Raw genomic sequence first — 22,412 nt, forward strand, 5'->3', positions numbered from 1 at the left:
GCCAGGGCCTACCAAGCAGGGCAGAACGCACTGCATTACAGGATGCTATCTTTCTGGAAACACACTGCTGCTGAGGCCAAATATAGAAAATTACAGCTTGAATGTTGCCTTTTCCCAGCCACACAGAAAGGCAACACTTTTCTCCCATACAGTGCCGCACCTACTTATTATTTGTGACTTTAACAGATGGAACGAATAGATTTTAAAAAAAGGACTAAACTCAAGTTTTAATACTGAGAGCTCTTGGTTGACCGTTGCCATACTGCTTAACACATCAAAGCAGATGTGAAAGTAGCTGTATGAAACGTGTGGCTTGTAAAAGATAAGTCATCATGGTTCACCAACACAGATCCTGAAAGATAACTTTATGGTGGTCTTAATTTAACCGTGCGAAGAATATTTCTGCAGTAGAATTCTTAGTTTTGACAAATCATAAGACTTAAAAATCACTTTCTTTGGAGAAGCATACATGTACACGTACACACCCTCCCTGCATCCTACATTACGCTCTACTGCTGGTTTGACAGTAGGTGGTGCTCTCCTAATTTTCCCAGCATGTAAGATGTGCATAGGTGGAGTTGACATGCTTACAGCAGTAAGTTCTAAAATTGTACCAACAAGTTTAGAACTACACAAAATACGTAACCCATTACAAACATTCCAGTGTATGTGTGCTTTAGGCTCAATATGCCTTCAAAGTCATGTGGTGGAAACCATGTGGTTTTGTTCATTCTCCGCTTTAATGTCAAAGAACTGCCAAGAAATCTAATTGTGTTCTCAAGTACAAACTTGGGCTTAAACTAGAACACTACAAGAGCAAGATAGAGCAAGTTTACTTACAGCAATTTTAGTTTATTAAGACATTCATACAATTCTGGGGAGGAGGAAATCTGAAAAGTAGTCAAGGGGAGAAATAGCAATATACTCTGGTAAGGGTAAAATCACTTCAGCAAGATATGGCCAACCAGTGAGGAATTCTGATAGAGCAAGTGGGATTAAAAAAAAAAAAAAAGGTACATTTAAATTAACACATTCACAAAAGAACAAAAAAAGCAAGTGAATCTACAGTATAATATGACAAGTGCCTCTTATTAAGCAGGCCCACAATACATCGCACATATGTTAGCATAACATAATTTGCAGACTTTATACAGCACTTATACCTTTTAGTCCACAAGTAAGTTACTAAATGGTGGAGAACATCGAATACACGCATCTTAACTAAACATGGAAAGAAATACCTGATAAGGACTTTAATGTTTACAGACCCCATGGCTTTGTAGCTCCAACCAGCAGGCTGTCGAGGTTAGAATCTACAACTGTCCAAGAGGGACCACCATAGAAGTCACCTCGCTTTTAACACATACCAAAATTCTGATCCAAGTTTTAGCATTTAGAAGTTTTTTTCCCCCTCGAATAATATAAGCACAATGCAAGTGGACGATCGCTATCACTGCGTTTTAAAAAAACAAAAAAATAACTCTCAGGGCTCAAATCAGGTCGGCCACATTCATAGGCATCTCCTCCACAGTTGTATTGTAAAACGTCTCGATGTCCCGAAGAATCCGCTTGTCCTCCTCAGTGACAAAGTTGATAGCAACTCCTTTTCTTCCAAAACGGCCACCACGGCCAATTCTGAAGAATTGAGATAAGCCATGTTAGACTCTTTAGGACTGAGATGCACATCTAATGCCATACAAGTTCAACTTACCTATGAATGTAGTTCTCTCGGTTTGTAGGAAGGTCATAATTAATGACCAAGGAAACCTGCTGAACATCAATCCCACGAGCCTGAGAAAAGAAACATTCTCTAATTATTTTCACACTCTAAGAGACAAGTGGTTCCAACACTGAGTGCGTTATTGTTGCCTGTGTATAAGTAACAGATTCCTACATAGGAATCCATTGTGGAGAACAAGCCTTAATCTCCCAAATGTTTGAACTGCTACGTCATTATGGGACCGTTGCAGAATTAAAAACATTTTGGGGTTTTCAATGATCTGTTCACGTTTATTACATCATTCCCATCAGTGTCCCTGATCACGCTGCCACTCATACTAACCAGAAGATCAGTAGTGATCAACACTCTGCTTGAGCCAGACCTGAACTCCCTCATAATCACATCACGCTCTTTCTGGTCCATATCTCCATGCTGTCAGTGGAGAAAAATCTTAGTTAGGAAAATGCACGGCATTAATATTGAAAGAGACAATAGCATCTTGGTTTTATGTGAATAGTTGTAGAGTTGAACGGGCAAGGAACAGATTGTACCAGAGCAGAGACTGTAAAATCTCTAGCGTGCATCTTCTCAGTCAACCAGTCAACTTTTCTCCTGGTGTTGAGGAAAATTACAGCCTGGGTGATGGTCAAAGTTTCATACAGATCACACAGGGTGTCCAGCTTCCACTCCTGGAGAGATCCAGGATAAACAAGTTAAATTATGCACTGTCAACTGTTTAACTTCCCATTTACCAGCTCGTATGTAACACAGAATCTTGAGACAATGGACACTGGACATTAAGAAAGAGGTCCCTCCAAGCCTCAATTCAGATACTGTGCTTTTAATCTCCTTCCCTGGTGTACCCATGCTTACACGGCCACATGAGCTAAACCTGTGAGGCTTGGCTGCTGCAGTTTTAGCAGGGTGCTTTAAAGAGAAGGAATATCTATTATTTTTGTTTGTTAGCACTATGAGATTACACAAAATAGGTAAGCTTGCTATAAATTACTGACTAGACGACTACTGATAAGTGAACTCACCTCTCGCTCCACATTTATGTAGAACTGCTTGATACCCTCGAGGGTAAGCTCTTCTTTCTTTACCAAGATGCGAATGGGGTCTCGCATGAACTTCTTGGTAACCTCCAACACATCTGCTGGCATGGTGGCAGAGAGCAGGACCACCTGAAGAAAATAAATTACACCATGTTATACAAAGGGCAGCATTTCCAAAGTGATGCATTTAAATGCAGACCCAATTGTGGCACTGTACCTTGAGACAGAGGCCAATGAACATTAAGAAAGAGGTTCGGCCACATCTCATTTTCAGTACAGTGCACAATAATCTCCTTCTACGCAATAGTCTGCTAGCATTATTGCATGAAACAGAAGAACTGGATCGCACAATTATAGCAGACGTCTGTTAATGCAGAAGGGTATACGATTAGGCTTAACTGTTGGTGTTGCATCTGTATGAAAAATATACTTACTTGAATGTTTGTGCTCAATTTCTGGAAGATCTCATAAATCTGATCCTTGAAACCTCGACTCAACATCTCATCAGCTTCATCCAGAACGAACATCTTGATCCATTTTGGAGCTGCACAGAAATGTGGTAAACATTCTCAAACAGTTGCAATTAATTCAAACAAAAGCATGCCAGATGAAGAGAGCATTCGAGACTTACACAGGTGTCTCCTGTTAAGCATGTCATACACACGTCCGGGTGTGCCCACCACTATGTGAGGGGCCTCTGCCTGAAGCTTCTGTATTTCACTACGGAGATTGGTCCCGCCGATGCAGGCATGGCAGGTTGCTCCCATGTAGTCACCCAGAGCCAGAATTACCTTCTGGATCTAATAAGGGATGACACACACACACATAACAAGTTCAGAGTAATGTAGTACAGATACCATTAAAAGACAAACACAAAACTGCAGAATAACTGAAGTGATCAGTAAAATAAAAAGAACTCTCCATTTCAAGTCAGTCCCGAAAGATGGTATGCCATCATGTCACCCAGTTTTCCACAGCAACACAAAGCACAATAAAGTCAATCAAGCCAGATCACCTTTTAGACCAATGCAGCCATGGACAGAGACTACACCAATCTTAAGAGGTATTTCTTTTAAATTTTCAGAATTTTGACAAATTTTAAAAAATGTACCTTAGCACTTGAATCAGTGTCCTCAATATGCTGCTTAGGTCTGAGACACTGTTGAGGTTATCGTGACCTCAGGAACAGCATACCTGCTGAGCCAGCTCTCTGGTGGGAGCCAACACCAGAGCCTGAGTCTCCTTCTGCTCTATATCCAGCTGCTGCAAGATAGAGATGGCAAACGTGGCCGTCTTGCCAGTGCCTGACTGGGCTTGGGCAATGACATCATAACCTAATGTCGAGAGGACAAAGATTACTTGCAATGAAATTTGATAAAGTTTAAAAAAAACAAAAAACAAAAAAAAAAACAAAACAGCAAAGAATTCAAGTAGTGAAATAAGCATTTTTTAAACAAGTTATTGAAAATCTAAACAGTAATGAGTGATCAGTGTATGAAAATGTTATCCCCATTAATGGGTAAGTCCCGAAAGATGGTTAAGCATCATTTCACTCAAACGTAATATAAAATTGTAATATATAAAATATACACAGACACCATCTCTGGGTAGATGTTTCTTTACCTTTGATGCAAGGAATGATTGCCCTCTGTTGAATGGCTGATGGTTTTTCAAAACCATATGCGTATATTCCCCTGAGAAGAGTCTCCTTCAGGTTCATATCATCAAAGTTATCCGTAATCTCGTTCCAATTGCTCTGCACAAATGTATTTTTTAAGTTAGTTTGAGAGATGAAATCCATACAAATTCAACAAAAAAAAAAAAAAAAAAAAAAAAAAATGTTTTCAACATGTATGTTGTTTAATCATGTACTTACCTCGATGACACCATCAGGCTCCATCCCATCTGGCCCCCCATGGTCTCTATCTCTTGAGCTGTCAACAATAAGAGTCATAAGCTCACTTAAAAATCAATTTAGAGATCATAGCTCCATCATAATAACCGCAAATGTCCTGTGGACAGACTCCTCGGAGGTGAGGAGCACTCATTCCTTCCACGTGTCAGGTCATGAGGGGGGTACTATCAGACTAGAGTGAAGTCGCCGCCAGACAAAAGTCATTTCCCCCTCAACTTTAACCGATTAAAGCCTAAAGCCTAGGTGTAGTACGGGGTCCACGGTGGTCCACCGTACGGGTTACGCCCTGAGTATCTCGTTACACAGTCCGGGGCTTCACTCGCTGCACGTGTCAAATTCCACATGCAGGGCTCAAATACCTGCAGCTAAAAATGACAACTTATTTAGACTAGAAAGGTTCAGACCGGCTCACATGGCCGCCGTAGTTCATATAACCCCAGTATGAGAACAGAGGAGGAACCTCCGTCTCCTGCAGCGTGTCTCAACATGGAGCTCCGCTCCGCTCGTCGTTAGCCAATATGTCGGACAGTTGGGCCTGTGCTACCAACGGTGGCTTCTGCTGCCTGACAACTAGGCCCAGCTCTAGAGTGCCGTACGGTTTCCCCGACTTTGACAACTACCTGCCACGACGGAAAAGGTTGTTTAAAGACGACAGTCTATCCCTCCTCATTTTAGAACAAACCATGACACAACTCAATCAAGTTTAATGCAAGTGGTCTGTAACGGCGATTTGGAACTGCGGTGTAGCCTAGCAGCTAACGTCACAAAGCTAACAGTTAGCAACCAGATTGCCCTAACATCGTTGGGCCTGGCAAGCTAAATAAAAACTAATTCGTACGTATAAAAAGTGCAGGCCAGCGTGATATAGTTATGTGCACCAAGATAGAGCATATTGTTGTTGTTTTTTTTGTAAAAGATGGTTCAATATACGATTTTACCTGTTGTAATCAGCAGAATCGCTAGACATGATCCGCTCCCAACTTCAGCATGCGACTGGAAAGATCGCTGATGGCGCTGCCGAATGCCTTTATGCAGCCGGACTATTTTCACCGATCAACTAAATGGTCGCTTTGGGTGGCAGCATTGTCTTAGTTGACTGATGTAATGTTTACTTCAAAGTACAGGATATTTTCCATCAAGTAGATGCAAAGGTATATGTCAATAACCGATGAAATTATGAAAAAATTTTAAGACTATATTTTCCAGCGGATGGATATTGCAGTAACAATGGGCGGTTGGGCTGCTACAGCGTCTCTGACAGGTCAAAACTAGGCCTCACAAGGTTGTGCAACATTTTTGACATAGGTTCGTGTGAGGCCAAAATATATGTATTTTTTTTTTTTTAAAAAAGTGATATTTAATAAAACAGCAACAAAAATAACCAAATGTAAAGAGATTTAAGGCTCCATCACCACCAACTTTATTAATCGGCACACCGTTTAAGACGAAATGCAGCAGTGAATGCAGTGTTTGACATCACAGTTTTAAGTTAGCAGGCAATGTTAACTGAATAGGCTGCTAGGTTCTACTGGTCTGTGAAGTGAAACTGGTAGCACAGAAAAAGAATCATGAAGGTTATATTGCACGTCCTCAAAAAAACCTGACTGGACAGAGAAACCTGTCTTTACCATGTTTGCGTTTTTCACCAGATAAAATTAATCAAAATCAGAATCTCTTTTGCAAGAGAAAAAATATATAGGGTGCATGTATACAAATTAGGAGCATAAAAGGACGATTTATTCACCTAAACAATCTTTAAATATTTCTTTTTTTTTTTCTGGCATGTTGTGTAAAAAAATGACTTTGATACAGTTTTATCATCAAAGTTATCCTCATGTATTTTCGTACATTAACAATAGTATCTGTTAGGCTTAGTTTCAATCCCTCATTTTCAATATGATCCTTATAATAACAAACATTATGTATTAGAGTGTTAAATTAAGCCCACCACGACTAATGAACCTGACCAGTTTTGTTTGTAGTGGACCTCACTTTCACAGTACTTTCTCTTGTTAGCTAATCAGTCATATGTAAAGTACTTTGATTAAGTTGTATAAAATAAGCTATAAAAATATAGGTTGATCTATGAATCGAACAAAGCACAGCAATTTCTCCATGTCTGTCATCAACTGAATAAGGTGACCCTTCCTCTCTTCTTTCTTACCATGTGCTACAGAGGCAACAATGAGAGCATCCTGACCTGCAGCATTGCCTGATACAGAAACTGTATTACAAGTTTACAGTGAATCTAGAAAATATCATCTCCACTTCTTTCCTCTCCATACAGCACATCCATTAAACTTGCAAGGCCCTCAGCATGGAAGACCTACATTTTTTTTAAGTATTTGACCTATTAATCATTTTGCACTTCACTTATGTTGATTCTCTGCTGCACTGGGGCTCATAATAAATGTTTTTTTGGAGGGAATAACAATACATACGAATCACCCCTGTAATAGATTAGACTAACCACCTGTGCTAGCTCCACCTCCATCACATCATGCTGTAAACATTTATCATTTTTTGTTAATAAAAACAACCACACTCCAAAAGGGTGCATTGTATTTTATATTATTTTTAGGTACATGTTGCTTACAAAGCTTTTGTATAGAAACCCTTTCAGCACTGTCCAATAGCACATTACATATCAAAGCATACAAGATGTGTTTTTGTCTGTGTCCCAGTGCACTGCTGAGTGTACAAAGTAAATATTGTGGAAAATTTGGGCATGTTTGTCATTAAATACAGACAGCAACAATCATGTCTGCATTTCTAAAACAAAGTATAGCTCTGGAGTGCACTTTGACACTAATGCACAATAGTGTAGTAGTTTGAAAAGAGTTCTTCCCCTGCTGTAATGTCTCTAAGTGATACGAGGACAACACAACGAAGAGGCCTCCGTGTGTCCGAGCTGTAGTTGACATTGGGCAGATACTGTCGGAGCTCCATGGGAAACTTGTGTGGCACATCATACTCCTGGTAACACACGTTAGCAGGCCACTCGTTGGAGCAGTTGTTCACATACTGACCCACAGCAAGTGGGTTCTGTGGAGTGGCTGTCAGCCAGCTGGGGTCACTCATCATGAAGGGCCCTATTCTGTCCCTGCCACTGCAAGACTTGAACACCATTTTGGAGATGCCTTTGTCGTTTCCATCAATCAAAACACCATCGATGCACCTGAATACAAAGGGGTTTCTGATGGACTGGAGAAGAATAGGCTCATAGGCTTGATATACTGTGCCAGGGTACATGGCAACTGTAGCTCCTTTGGGTACAAATCCTTTGGTGACAAACACTCCAGTTCCTGCAAAGGGCAAAGTGCTAGACTTCCGGTCAATGCAGAATCCCAGACAACGTAACATGGCATCATGTCCACAGTCAACATTTCCTCCGCACTGCTCGTCCACACTTGTTGTCTGTGTGAGAAAGTGGGTTTGAGCTGCTCGGAGCTCATGATTAGCCCCGTGGCTCCTGAGCAGGACTCTGAAGAGCCGCAACAGGCTCTGAGAAACCTCCTCATCTGGAACTAGTTTGTCTTTCGAGCGCTCCTTCACCTCCCGCAGAGTCTTGTCATTTTTAGACAGATTTAGTACAACCCAAGGGACAAATCGATGTCTGTATGATTTCCATTTCTTCTGAAATCGAGCTAGAGCTGTTCTAAACATCAAGATAGGCGCTTCAGAGACATCACATTGAAGAATGAGCGCAGGTTCGTGACTTCTCCAGTCACTTCCGACGAGTCGCTTCAAAATAAGAAAGACCGTTGTTGATATTTCAATATTGGCATGAAAATGTTCCAACTTTGCTAAAGTCCTGCAATACAGTTTTTTTTTGTATTCGGTTATTATTAGAAATGTGAACAATGCAACACTCTGGGACCTGACATTATTCAAGAGGGACTCAATTTTGGACTTGTATTTTGAAGGGTCGCGCTTCAACCGGAACAACTTTTTATGTGACTCGTAAAAACTTTATATGCATTAGCCAGCTGGATGGGAGGAAAGGAGTCAGGCGAAGACAAACATGGTAAGACATTACTCTTTTTACTTTGCTATCGTGGTGTAAATGTAAACAGCGTGTACACACATAAAATGCCACCTTTGGCTGATCTGTGTAGTCGAGAAGCTGCACCAAAGACCTTATACTGCGTTTATATAATGAAAATAAACCTAGCTTTCTACATTAGCATTAGCTAGCTCACCTACTTAGCTAGCTTGACTTGCTAGCTTTTAAGCCAACAGACAAAACTACACACTCTGCTGCAGTGTTAGCAAAGAGTAGGTTCCCTTTTCAGCGTTACGAACATAAAGATATCAGCTAGCCGACTTTTTCAAACGTAGTGACTGCTGCCAGGTTAGCACGTTATCCATAGTTCTCTTACTCATTTTATGTAGATATGTTTCATCACGGTACAGCGTTTCAGTAGCTAACAATTAGCATTCTCTTCGTAATTATTATGTGACATTTTGGAAGACAAGATTCGTGTAATGATCTGCATTTATTTAGCCTTTTCTGTGCTTTGTATTAGTCTAATCTTAAATGATTCTGACAGAAGCTCTGTGTTGTGTGCTTGTCTTTGTGCAGAACAAGTTGAAGTCTTCACAAAAGGATAAGATTCGCCAGTTCATGATTTTCACACAATCCAATGAGAAAACTGCGTTGACCTGTCTGGCACAGAATGACTGGAAACTAGATGTTGCCACAGACAGGTTTTTCCAAAATCCAGAGCTCTATGTTTCAAATCTAAAGGGTACCTTTGACAAGAAGAAACTTGAGCAGCTGTACCACAGATACAGAGGTATGGATGCCAGTTTAATTGATCAGAGTAAACTCCTATTACACTGTAACACATTGCAGTTTGTTAGAGAGTTTATTACTTATTTTGTTTCTTAATTTTATTATGAATAAATAATTAATGAAATTGCTCTTTTCGCTCCTACTCTAGATCCTCATGATGACAACAAAATTGGTATTGATGGGATCCAGCAGTTTTGTGATGACCTGGGTCTGGATCCAGCTAGTATAAATGTTCTTCTTATAGCCTGGAAGTTCAAGGCAGCAACACAATGCGAGTTCTCGAAACAGGAGTTCATGGATGGCATGGCAGAACAGGGGTAAGTCTCAGTTTAAGCATTTGATAGGTTTAGACTAAAATAAGATGAATGTAATTCTAATGTTTTCTTTGTCCAGCAAAACTTGAGTTTGCTTTATGTTTCCTCAGTTGTGACAGTATAGACAACCTAAAAGCTCAGCTGCCAAAGATGGAGCAAGAGTTGAAGGACCAAGGGAAATTTAAAGACTTTTACCAGTTTACATTTAATTTTGCAAAGAATCCTGGGCAGAAAGGTTTGGGTACGTGTCCTCTAATACTCATCATTTGAACCATGTATTTGATTGTTGAATGTTTATCAAATTGATACTGGTTTTCCTACAGATTTAGAAATGGCAATTGCATATTGGAATTTAGTACTGGCTGGAAGATTCAAGTTCCTGGACTTGTGGAACAAATTTTTAATTGTAAGTTAGTAATGGCTCTCAAGACTACTTCAAAAATACAAATATTTAAAAACAACACCATCAGCATCTTAATCCCTTCATGTTTTACAGGAACACCACAAAAGATCAATTCCCAAGGACACTTGGAACCTCTTACTAGACTTTAGCACAATGATCACAGACGACATGTCAAATTATGATGAGGAAGGTTTGTACAGTTTTTACACTCAAATACACGCTGCGAAAAGCTATTTTGTTATTCTGGGGAAACAGCTGTATTCCATTACTATCCCCTCACAACCTATAAGTGTGTTTCACACTTTATAAAAACATCACTGACCACATCCTATGCTCATCTATGTTACGGAAAGTCAAATTATTTAACAGCTTTTGTTTGTTTTAATAGGAGCATGGCCTGTCCTGATTGATGACTTTGTGGAGTTTGCACGGCCACATATCGGGACCAAAAGCACAGCAGTTTAAAGGCTGCTCTCTCTGAAGAACCATCCATCTGATGTTTCACAAACAAAGCGCAGTACAAAGAGGAGACAAGGAGACCATGCTGAACTGAGAAAGATGTTGCCTTTTCAACCCTCAGGACTGAAATATTTTACACAGCAGAGACTTTATAAATGTGTGTTTATGTACATACATGAAAAAGGCACATGTCTTTGTTGGTCAACCTGTGGTTGTTTTCTAGGCTTTTTGTGTGCGCTGAAGCCAACTAGAGGAGTCCTAGCCCGTGTGGTCCAGTAACGGGGTTGGGTTCCACTCAAAAGCAGGCAGACACACTCTTGAATGATAATCTAAACGCGAGGGTTCACGAAGGGACATTGTACTTTAAATATTGAATTTTAATACTCTTGTGTGCATTCCTGATTTTGTTTTTATTTTATGATACATTTGTGTGACAAGTCAGTATAAAACATTGATTGTAATTTTTTAAGCAAATTGCTGTTTGTTTAAACACAAATGTTTAAAGATAAAATAAATGTTTCAATTTGCTATCTTTAAAGTTGCCAGAAATTTATGTTTCTGTTCTAAAAAATGAATAAATAGATAAAAGTTTGACAGCCTAGGTTAAAGAATAATAAAGGTTAACCTTTTTTTTTGGGGGGGGGGGGGGGGGGGGGTTATGTTCAGATCACTTTGTGCTGCTTATAGACATGGTTCTTGCAAAATAAAAGGTTACATTTAATATGTTAATGACACATGGAATAGTCAGTTAGGAGTGGGAATACAAATGGTTTCCTGTCAGTGGAAGTCAGGTTTGTGGTAAACAGACTCACCTGAAGTACTCTCTCATCTCTTCTGGGCTCGAGGTCTTTGACTCGTGACTGCTCCGCTGTGAAGGCTCGCGCTGCCTCCTCGTGGTAACGGCGCTGAATGGCACGCGCGGTTGCTAAGGGAGACGCCGGACAACAGACAGCGGCTGCAGCTGAACCACAACAACACTCGTAACTTTAAATTGTTGTTTTAGTCCATCCCAGAGGATTAATAGTATTTACATTACATTTTACGTCACCTTTTAGAATCGTAGCTGAAACGTTTAGTGTGTTAAAATGTCGAGGATGGTTAGTTCAGTTTTATCTGAGGTAGGCTGGGATGAGCGCTTTGCTGTCCCTGAACCCAACGCTGAAAACAAGGCTTTGATAGAAGAGGTGAGTGTGAACGTCTCAGACGACTATTAATAATAGTCTTAATCTTAATAACACAAATGACATTTACGTTTTACTTTAGTGACTGTTACCGATAACTGAACTAGGTTTGCATTAGCTGAATGTTTGTCAGTACAGTTGACCTTGCATAAATAATACGTTTCAGAACCTGAAGGCAACTGGCTAGTTCAAGGTTGATCCGCGATAGATTTTTATTTAATATTACTGTAGTTGTTGTTATTTTGGGTTTCTTCTTTAATTTCTTTCATGTCAAACATCTGGCAGATCCTCTGGTAGCACAAGATCCCATTTTACAAACAAGGAGCAAAAAATGTTTGTTATAATAAGAACGTCTCTCTACGCATACACCAATGTTTTATACATTTTGCTTTATAAAAGGTTATTGTGGGTAAATCGACTTAATGTATTTCTTTTTGATATATGTTGTGCTGCACTCATAACAAATTCAGTGATACCTGTTTTAATAGTTTGTTGTTGTTTTTTGAAGATTTTATTTAATATTTCTAAATTATCATGCTGTCACACCATCAGAATCTTTTATTACATAAACTGGCTACTTCATGGTCTTCATCAGTTAAGATTATATAATAGATTATTTTTCTGAATGTTTGCAGTAAATTGGAAAAATGCTACATTTTTAGTATATTAGAATAACTACATTTCAATGTAAGCATCATCAAATTGCCCCAATACCTATGGACATGTGTAGGAAAGGTTTTTATGTGAACACATAATTGGCCACTAACAAAGTGTTCCAGGTACTGTAAATGGTAAATCTGTTCACATAATCTGTTCAGCCAAAATATTTGCTGTGCATTTTAATCTGATGACTTCCTTACAACAGATTCGTAAGAAAGAGGCAGAGTTGGTGCATCTGGAAAACAAACTCGAGAAAAATAAGGAGGAAAAGCAGTTAAGGGCGGAATATCTCAAAAATGCCAAACAAGAGCTGGGAAACACTGAGGTAGGTTTATCACAATACATCATTGATGTGTCAGATGGATGTGTCACATCTAATATCTGGGTAAAGTGTTAGGGTGTGTTCCTTATTTTTCATTTTGATTTACTGTGATTATAGGCACTGTGCAGGGCCAAGGAAAGAGAAGAGGAGCTGGAGAGACACCTCATAGCCATTGCAGAGAGAGAGACAGGCCGTCTGGCACAGGAGAGTGCTAAGAAGAAGAATGAGCTTCGGTCCTTAACGGAGAGGAGTAACATGCTAGAGGTCTATGCCGTCTCATTTCACATACATGTTGTGTATGAAAATATAGAAACAAAGATATCTGTTGGTGCCAAGATGTGCTATCTAAAGTATGTCCATATCATCAGAACCACATCTTCAAGGCTAAGCAGAAGCTAGAAGAGTTTAGGAACCAGATGAACTGGGACCAGCAGACTCTGGAGGCTTTTTTGGAGGAGTCAGCACATAAAGATGAGGATACAATGGCCATCATAAAGTACGCTCAGCAAGATGAGCAGAGGATCAAGGTAAATACATACGGATTAACAGTTTTTTTTATACAGCTCTAACTTATTCTGATCTAACAGCTTTAAAATCTTCTCATTTAGTCACTTACTCTGGCTATAGAAAAGAAGACACTGGAGGCCAATGAAAAGCGCAAAGCACTTGACAAAGAATTGACTGAGACTATATCTGCACAGGTACAGTAAGAAAGAACTGCACATACCCTCTGTTAATGTGGCAGATTATTGTCTATAGCATATGTTAACAGGAGTTTGTTAGATATTTACACATTTTGAGTTTACAGCACAATGTCTGTATGAACCAGAATGTTGTATTGAGTATAATACACCAAACATACCATCATTTTGGAGTAAATAAAGTATTTTATTGAGAGGAAGATTGAAGATGAAAAACTGGTCTCTGTGTATTTTGATAACAGATTGCTTTGGATAAGACTACAGAGAATTTACAGCAGGCCCATCTTGAGACACAGCAGCTCATACACCAGTGGGAAAACACCATCAAGCAGATGAAGCATCGAGATGCTGATATGCATCAGAGTGCACTGGTAAAGGCTGTGATAAGCCATGCTGACTCAAACCATTAACCCCAATCAAAAATGTGACATAATGTAAATATACAATGAGTTGAGCATCACCCCATTTCTGGATTCCTGATTTGTTCATTCCTCCTTGCAGCAACTTGCTGAAGCCAACCAGAAAATCAGGGAAAAGAATGCTACCATTACGGAGAGGAGGCACTTGTTGGATACTCAGAAGAACAACAACAAGGAAACTGAGAGGAAGATAACCATAGCCAACCAACAGGCTGTAAAACTGCGACAAGATTTGAAGGAGCAGGAGAATAATTGCAGCAGGCTGCAGGATGAGGTCATCTTTTTAAAGTTTTTTAAATGTGTTGTATGTTGCAGTTAATCACAATTCACATCTGAAATCTTGATTCATGTTCTGAGAGTGAGTGAACTGATTCTGCTTTGTCCCACAGCTTGATAGTTGCAAAGGCACACTGGACAGAGCAACCACTGATGTGGAGTCTCTGACGTCCAACATATCCAAAATGAAGAAAGACCTCCAGGATTTTAATAACAAGTCAGTGAAATCTTACAGCGTGTCAACACATTATAGTGATTTTAGTGCTTAAGTAAATGAGCTCTTTGTGTATATGTTTGTGTTGTAGACTCAAGGAGGCCAGGACTTACAATGCTGCACTGGAAGAGAAACTAAAAGCTGTGACTCAGACTGCTCTTAGTGAGGAAGAGAGAGCTGCCCAGATGGACCAGTTCCTTAGAGATGAGGAACAGGCAGTCAAGGTGAGCTGAATGTCAATCCTGAACCAGGATGTCTTATTTGGTAAGGTGGCAGTTACTACAGTATTGTGTAGTGTACATATTGTTACTGTCATGCAAAAAATACTACAAATGGTTTCAGAATAAGATAAATGAACTGCAGGATTAGAGAATCCTGAATGGGCACTCCAAGAATTGCAATTAATCCAAAACCTCATCTGAGCTCTGGCTTCATATTATCAGAGAATTAATTCTCTTTTATCCTGAAGCTAGTTTGCAAAAGCTACACTGGACAAAGCAAACTCTGATTGGTATGTCATGTTGTCTTGTTATTTTACTGTGAAGCTGCCATAACACAGAGGAAAGAAGCTCTGTTTTTTTATGTTGCATATTCAAATGCAGTGGTGTTTTCAAGTAGAATATGAATTGTGAAACTGAACATAAAATATTCTATTACAATTACCATTACCATTATTATTACCATTTTATATAGTTCATTGTACGTATGTATAACAAAAATATCAAGATGAGCTTGGCGTGCAGCCTGTGCAGTGAGCAGGGCACATACCACTGCACTACACTGTGGAGTTTTGAGTTTTGAGTTTTGAGTTTTGAGTTTCCACTTTTTGGTTAGATTGACATTGACATTGTGACATTGTGACACTGCAGCTAAGTTCATAACCCCAGATAATGACATTATTTAGTTAGATACATTTATCTAAATACAGCAAATAACTGGAGGACCCCAATCAATGAATTATTGTACTAAAGTTTAGGAATCAGTTTTATATATGTATGGCCATTGCTATTGTCCTTTATAATGATAAAGCTTTGTGCTGCTTTGGCCTGTGCTGTGTTAACAGGATTTGGATGTCAGGCTGCGTGACTGCAGAGAGGAGCTGTTTCATCGTAAAGAGCATTTACAGGCTCTAAAGACAAAGGAGAAAGATTCTATTGCTCAGGTTTCGAGGAACAAATCCACCATCAACAACCTGAACAACCAGCTCAAAAAAATGGAGAAAGACTTGATAAAACAGCAGATGACCATTAGTGGACAGGCAAGCTTACCAAAACACACACACACAAATGTATCCATTTAAAATGTGATTACTCACTTTTCCCTAGTCTGGTATTCTGCAATACCAGTATTGTACATATATTCAGTTTTCCCTCTCACTTTGCTGCATTGAAGGACTCTAAGATTATCTGCCTGGGTAGGAAACTGGCACGGCTACAAGGGGAAGTTCACTCTGATGAGAAACAAATGCTCGACACAAAGATTGCTGATTTGACCAAAGCCCTAGAAGAGAAGAAGAAGACAGCTAACATGCTTACCAACACACTCAAGGAATCTGAGGTTTGTTAAACAGCTGCTCATCTCATTGTTCTGCAAAATGCACCAGTGATAATAGGTAATAATTTCTTATGTGCATCCTTGTCTCTGACAGGATGATATTCGCAATTTGAGAAAAGAGGTGGAGAAGTCAGAGGTTCAAAAGAGGGATCTGACCAAGAAGGTAGATGAACTCATGCTACTGCGTAATACCAATGAAAAGGAGCTGAAGCAACTCAGGCTCGGGAAACAGGTAACTAACTGAAATCATAGCTGACATCACACAATCACCTCACTGACGTTAAATTACCACTGTAGGACTTTGGCAACTTCTAATAGAAACACATAAGACTGCAACCAAGGATTAATGCCATTATCGTGTAATTTGGATTTATTATTACGCCTATAAATTATGAGACAATTGTTAATGACTTATTAAATCAGTATACAGAACCCAAGCTGATATCTTTAACTGTCTAACCAACAGTCAAAACCCCAATATATACAATAGTGAAAGCATGAAACATAGTATAGTATGCAAAATAATATTATGCACTGTGTTAACTTCATGTGTTCCTCATCAGGACAACATGGTGGAGCATAATATCATGAAGATAGAGGTCAAGCGCATTAGAGATCTGCTGTACAACAAGACGGACACTGTACTCTCTTTGGAGAAAAGGAAGCTGGAGCTGCAGAAAGCCATGAAAGAGAGGGAGGCTGAGATCAAGGTGTACAGAGAAATGCTTAGCCAGCAGCTCAAGATCAGTGAGCAAGAGAGACAGAAACTCAGGTAAAAGCCTAATTTAGAGTACCAGCTGAGTAAATCTCATAGAAATACAGCCAACATACAAACAACCTTACTTCCTGTTATATTTTATATCGTAAGCAACATGTGGATGAGCTACTTCAGCATTCTTCTAGTGAATGTTTTTTGGAGAAATGTTAATTTTACCTCAGACCGAATCACTGATTCTGTTTCAGCGTTGAACTGAATGAGAAACTGTCCAAGACCGACATGATGAAGAAACGCTTTGAGATCGTGACACTTTCAATGGCGGCTCCTGAGGGCGAAGAGGAGAAATCACAAGCTTACTACATCACAAAGGTGAGAGGGTTCAAATACACACTCTGTTGAAGCTGACCAAAGTTAGATTTGTTCCTCCAAGGAACAGCAGTCCTTTTAATCACTGCTGCCCCTCATCAGGCTGCACAAGAGAAAGAGGAGCTCAAGCGCAAAGGAGATAGCCTGGATGCTAAAATCCGCAAGATGGAGCTGGAGAATAAAGCTCTTGAGAACACTATCCAGTTGTTTAACAACAGTAACACTGCATTTCGCCAATCCCTCAACAAAGTCAATCAGTCAGGTACGTATGACAACACTGCTATCAGGAATCGTACAGTATGTGCTTCATTTATTTAACTCACAAAGTTTTTTTTTGTTTTGTTTAAGCTCCAGACTACCAGGAAAAACTGAAGCTCGAAGAACAGTTAAGAGCAGCTGAAGAGTTGCTGAAGTACAAGAGAAAACAGGTTCAAGAACTGCAGCTGGACTTGCAGGTTATTTCTATTTATAGCATATTTTGAGCAGACTTCTTAGAAAAACTATTTAGAAGGGGATTCATGAACGAAGACGATTAGCCTACACTTGAGTTAACATAAGTTAACTATTTTGAACTATTTTCAAACTTGTACTTTACTAAAACTTTAAAAAAGTCTTCATATTTTGTCACTTTATATTTGCATACTGCAACAAAACTTCCAAAAAACTATTTTAAGGGGTAGAACAATTATTTAAAATTCTGAGATCAGTAGTATTACTACAAGTTGGCATTAAAACAACTATTCCTGTTGTGCTTTCCTGTCATTTAATGTGGGCGCAAACAGAAATCTAAACATTAAAGCGCGGCCAGGACCAGGAAATAAGTATCATTTCCAGAAATAGGCACCACTTACATGAAACAGTAGACGCAGTTGGCACAAGATGAGTTACGCAATTTTTTCCACAATCGTGATTTCTTATTGACACATTAAATACACATGACCCTGAGCCTTCCCGCACTGCTTTCAGTGTGAGCAAGTTTAATAAAGGTCTTAAGGACTTCTTTGTATTGTAACACATTTAATACTGTGTGAAATAATCGGGCTTTGTCTGACTTGTTTTGTCTTGGTGAGAGCACTAGTCAGCATCTCTCTGAATGAGTCACCTGGTGAAATTAACCTTGCATTTTTAAATCTCTTTGTATGTGTGCGTCTGCTCATGTGTGTGTTTCCATGTACCACTCTCCATTTCCAGGACATGAACAATACCTTAGAGAATCTGCTTCAAGAAGAACAAGTGGAACGAGATAAGATAGAGCACAAACAATCACTCATCACTAAACTGAACAAAGAAATCGCTTCCCAGCAAGACAAAATAAACAGAGCTACCAAACAGGTTCAGTGTCCACCTGCACCAATTTGTTAAAACACATTTCATGTCTTTTACTATTGCTTTAGTGCAATTATTACTGATTTGTTCTGTCTTGAGTGGAACAACCCAGTGTGTAATCACATTTTGATTTAGTATTGTCCTGTCATTTGCTAGTGCTCTAAACTGACCAAAGAGATCCGCTCGGCAAGAAACACCAAGACTGAGACCTTTGAGGAGAAGGACATTAAGCTGAAGGAGTTAAAAGATTTCAACAAGTCTGTCGATAAGATGCTGAATGAGGCCATGGAGGACAAACCTGACCTCCGATCAGTCGTGGAGAAATACTTTGTGCAGGTATGAAACAGGGAGACTGCATTCTTAAGAGAATATTCTGTGGCCTCATTAAGCACTTAGCCATGACACGTTGTGCTTCACAGTACTCCTTCTCCTGTTGTTTCTCTCAGGCAAATCTGTCTCTTCCGCCTCTGTCTTCCACTGCTTCCAGTCACAGGAGCTCCAAGATCAACTCTGCCCGCAGCTCTGCATCTCTCAGGTCACACTCATTCAATTATTTATAAGTCTTTTCTCCAGGGAAACTGATAGTTGAACGATGATGGCTTGTTGTACTGTTATACTGTGTATTAATATAGCTGAAAAGAACTGGTTGTACTGGTAGTCTGCAAGCTTTGATTATGCATTGATTTAAATGTGTGCTCTGCATTGCAGATCTCCTTTGTCCTCAGCCAGCAGCAGCCCCAGGGCCTCTGCACTTGTCTCCCCTATACTGAAGACTGTGGAACTGGGCTTGGACCTGACCGTGACCTCCCCTCCTCTCACCACCTCCAGACGTTCCAGCTCTGCGAGCAGCAGCGGCAGCAAAAAGCTAAAGAAACCCCATTGATGCAGAAAAACCATCTTTGACTGTTAGATGGAAAGAATGAATGAAGTTATTATTATTAAGTTATATTATTGAAGTCGCGAAAAGAAGCTAGGATAGTTTGTGTGTGGTGATATAATGTTTTTTGATGTGTGTCTTAATCTAATGTAGAATGAAAAGATGACTTGAACACTGACAGAACATGGCAACATGCAGATGAACTCTTGTTTGATGTTAAATTCAAGAAACTGAATGCTCTTGTTTTATTGATTAAAAAGACAAATGTAAGAGCTACTGTTACACTAGAATTTGCTGCATTAATTGTTTTTTTGTTGTTGTCAGCTAAACTAAAAGAACAGCTATTAAATTCATTTTCCATAGTTCCAAAAGAAATTCTGACTGTGACACTAGTGGCTGGTGAACTTTGAATTTTACTGATTGATCACTTACTATTGAAAATGATATTTTTGATAAGATGGTTTCTTGTTTGAGTTTTTCCAGCTCAAACAAATCTCTGAACAACTTGGGTATTGTTGTGTTGTTGCCACACCCTGTGAGGGCGACGCAAAGGTGTCGTTTCCTCACACAGAACAAAAGTATTCAGAAGCTCCGTGGTAGGAGAAAGGCAGCTTTCCCACGACACGTCTGATTATTTTCTTTTAAATTCAACATGATACTGGTGGTCCTGTTCGCTGGATGTTTGGTCTCAGCTGCTGCACAGATCGGTGAGTAGACTGACAGCAATTACTGGAAAATCCTAAGAATATTTTTGAAATGCAGATATTGTGTGTGAAGTCATAGATTCTGAAGTTTGTAGTAAAAAGTCAAACTGTGTAGCTATCAAACACGAACACTGATCTATTTGAATATTTCCACGGTGTCTGCTCCCCCTTATACAACAGGGATGTCACCTACAACATCTGATTTGTTTACACAAGTAACCGAGGAAACGGCAGACATGTCTGGTTCAGTGAACAACTGTAAGTGGATTTTATTTAACAGTACTAATCAGAGGAGATATTCAGCTGTTTAGATTGTGTTCTGTTTTACCTTTCCTTGAGTGGTAGGAGAGGTGTAATATCTTGTGTCGACATTGTGTTAAGTGTTGTTCAGCACGGACACTAATGTTTGGGTGAATGAAACCCTCAGCCTGCACAGTGTCCTGTCCTGAATACAGGACATACCTGATCCCTCACAATGATTCATGTTGATTTTTAACCAGATTTTTGCTTTGTCGTTGTATGTGATCCACAGTTGTGGCTGTCCTTCAGACAGCTGTTCGGTCCAGCTACGAGCTGAATGTAACAAGACTCGATCCAGTTTTGAACGAGGTAACTGATCAGTTTTGTACGCCACGTTACTTTGATGCTGCAGAATTACATTTTTTATGTCTGGGATAATACATGAAACAAATTCAGTATTGAAAATCTGATACCATGCAGTAATGACTGACTGCTGTTTGGAATGATTTGTGTCTTTCAGCTCCGTGACATTATCGAGGAGCACACAGACATCAACTTCATTCTGACTGTGAAGAACATCACCAAAGTCTGAAACAGTCTTAAAGTCTTAAATTATGTTTAAGCAAAAACAGGACAGAGAAACAGTAATTACAGTATATGTAGATTTTTGTGATATGTAGAAATAGATAATGTTGCATGATTATTGAAATCAACAATTAACTACACTGTGTGTGTGTGTGTGTGTGTGTGTGTGTGTGTGTGTGTGTGTGTGTGTGTGTGTGTGTGTGTGTGTGTGTACAGCTGGCAGCTGCTCAAAATTGACTGTATTATACTACATTTCCAAACTGAAGCTGCAAAGTTGCCCTGTATGTCCACAAGTTACAGTATGAGCCAAATGACACAAAGATTATTCATCTCAATCTCTTCAACCTGATAGAAATGAGTCTTTGGTAGAGATTTTGTTATCAACTTCCAATTTCACTAGGACATGTTGATATTTAAGTATTCAAAAGCAAAATCCGTAGTCATAATCAGAATGATTTGTCATTTCGTTTCACTTCCCTTCATATGAATTAAAATGTCAATCAACAAGTCAAATGTGTTAAAGCTGGTCGATAAATCAATAATAAATCAATAGAAGATAAAGAAAATCTGTGTAATATAACTTCATGGTAGCCTTTTAGTTTTTTTAATGATTAAGTCAGCTTTGTCTTTTTTTTTTTTTTTTCAATTCACTATGGTTCAGTAAGATGTTTCATCTAACTCACTCACTCACACACTGTACAGTCATGGTCAAACGGAGTGAGGTATTCAGGTTTCAGGTTTTCAGATTCAGGACCAGGAAGTGTGTGACAGTAGAGCCACAGTGGTAATATCAAGTTAATGTCACAGCCTGATAACAAAAGACGAGCGCTGCAAAGGAAGACAAAGTTACATGTGATCAACTGGACAACGAGAAAGACTCACAAATAGAAAACTGATCAAGTTATCAGTGTCCGGAGGTGACACGTCAGTCTGCGTGATTACATAAGAAGGCTGTGTTTGACTGTGTGTTTGTTGCTTTTCATCCATCCATTCATCATCTTAACCGTTTGTCCCCTGAAGATGTTTGTTGTTAGGGGATAGAAACTGGGGGACGTTTAAGAAAAAGACATTAATACTCAGATAGAGCCAATTTCATCAATCTCAACATGGTTTAAAAAACAAAACAAAACAAATTGAAAAACAAAAACAGTGTTTTTTCAAAGGAAAGTTTTACTTGAGTGACAAAGTTTCTTTAGAGCATTTCTTGATACAGTTCCACTTTCAGCCACTAGAGGGAAACAAAGGCTGACAGTTTGGATTTATGCACAATTCCATGATTTCAGCCCAACAACTAATCTCTAACTCACTGCAGCTTGTGTCGACAGCTCCTCTCCTGATCAAAGCGATGGATATGTCTCAAAGAACAAAGAAAGACCTTCAGTTTCTTCTAAATCAGTCCACCATTTTTACTGAATCAGGTGATGCTGCACCCCACGACTTAACTTAATTCAAGTGAGCTTATGATTGAATGGGGTAATCACAACAATGTAAAAGTCTGGGTTAAACTATTTAACATCAACTTTAAGTCTCATTAAGCCTCAAAGAAACTGAGCAGAATATGTGTGTTGTGACGTGTATAATGAGCAGCTTGAGGCAGTGTCCTGC

At 39.3% G+C, this 22,412-nt stretch overlaps 4 protein-coding genes and 4 non-coding genes across 9 annotated transcripts; 2 read left to right on the forward strand and 6 right to left on the reverse strand.

Moving 5' to 3' along the window:
- Nucleotides 1-831: 831 nt before the first annotated feature.
- eif4a2 (eukaryotic translation initiation factor 4A) lies at nt 832-5,734 on the reverse strand. The gene is made up of 11 exons (XM_026374372.1): nt 5,629-5,734; nt 4,652-4,709; nt 4,399-4,531; nt 3,970-4,109; nt 3,407-3,575; nt 3,210-3,319; nt 2,761-2,904; nt 2,272-2,409; nt 2,063-2,152; nt 1,712-1,791; nt 832-1,635 (listed from the first exon to the last, which is right to left on the reverse strand). Exons 1-11 carry the CDS (start codon nt 5,655-5,657, stop codon nt 1,491-1,493), a joined length of 1,236 nt encoding a protein of 411 aa, XP_026230157.1. The 5' UTR covers nt 5,658-5,734; the 3' UTR covers nt 832-1,490.
- On the reverse strand, nt 2,479-2,662 carry LOC113172555. The gene has a single exon (XR_003299769.1). It is a non-coding gene; the product is annotated as a small nucleolar RNA SNORA81 (small nucleolar RNA).
- LOC113172556 lies at nt 2,977-3,156 on the reverse strand. The gene has a single exon (XR_003299770.1). It is a non-coding gene; the product is annotated as a small nucleolar RNA SNORA81 (small nucleolar RNA).
- Nucleotides 3,668-3,740, reverse strand: LOC113172558. Its single transcript, XR_003299772.1, has one exon. It is a non-coding gene; the product is annotated as a small nucleolar RNA SNORD2 (small nucleolar RNA).
- On the reverse strand, nt 4,257-4,330 carry LOC113172559. The gene has a single exon (XR_003299773.1). It is a non-coding gene; the product is annotated as a small nucleolar RNA SNORD2 (small nucleolar RNA).
- A 1,187-nt stretch (nt 5,735-6,921) lies between the features above and the next one.
- On the reverse strand, nt 6,922-8,409 carry setd9 (SET domain containing 9). The gene has a single exon (XM_026374373.2). The coding sequence runs from the start codon at nt 8,354-8,356 to the stop codon at nt 7,499-7,501; it is 858 nt and encodes a 285-aa protein (XP_026230158.1). The 5' UTR covers nt 8,357-8,409; the 3' UTR covers nt 6,922-7,498.
- Nucleotides 8,410-8,614: 205 nt separating this feature from the next.
- dcun1d1 (DCN1, defective in cullin neddylation 1, domain containing 1 (S. cerevisiae)) lies at nt 8,615-11,192 on the forward strand. Its single transcript, XM_026374374.2, has 7 exons — nt 8,615-8,717; nt 9,276-9,489; nt 9,637-9,805; nt 9,913-10,043; nt 10,126-10,208; nt 10,299-10,395; nt 10,594-11,192. The coding sequence occupies exons 1-7, from the start codon at nt 8,715-8,717 to the stop codon at nt 10,668-10,670; spliced, it is 774 nt and encodes a 257-aa protein (XP_026230159.1). The 5' UTR covers nt 8,615-8,714; the 3' UTR covers nt 10,671-11,192.
- Nucleotides 11,193-11,615: 423 nt separating this feature from the next.
- ccdc39 (coiled-coil domain containing 39) lies at nt 11,616-20,837 on the forward strand. Of its 2 annotated transcripts, none has more exons than XM_026374966.1 (23): nt 11,616-11,848; nt 12,711-12,830; nt 12,945-13,091; nt 13,196-13,354; nt 13,436-13,528; nt 13,771-13,899; nt 14,030-14,221; nt 14,337-14,440; nt 14,529-14,661; nt 15,501-15,695; nt 15,830-15,994; nt 16,086-16,223; nt 16,555-16,763; nt 16,955-17,078; nt 17,178-17,337; nt 17,424-17,530; nt 18,267-18,407; nt 18,558-18,737; nt 18,848-18,936; nt 19,110-19,985; nt 20,163-20,240; nt 20,515-20,591; nt 20,743-20,837. In XM_026374966.1, exons 1-20 carry the CDS (start codon nt 11,750-11,752, stop codon nt 19,282-19,284), a joined length of 2,859 nt encoding a protein of 952 aa, XP_026230751.1. In that variant the 5' UTR covers nt 11,616-11,749; the 3' UTR covers nt 19,285-19,985; nt 20,163-20,240; nt 20,515-20,591; nt 20,743-20,837. The 2 variants fall into 2 exon arrangements, with proteins under 2 accessions (XP_026230751.1, XP_026230752.1); XM_026374967.1 differs by having other exon boundaries at nt 17,424-17,503.
- Nucleotides 20,838-22,412: the final 1,575 nt, after the last annotated feature.

The sequence above is a fragment of the Anabas testudineus genome, chromosome 17, assembly GCF_900324465.2.
Source record: "Anabas testudineus chromosome 17, fAnaTes1.2, whole genome shotgun sequence".
NCBI lineage: Eukaryota > Metazoa > Chordata > Actinopteri > Anabantiformes > Anabantidae > Anabas > Anabas testudineus.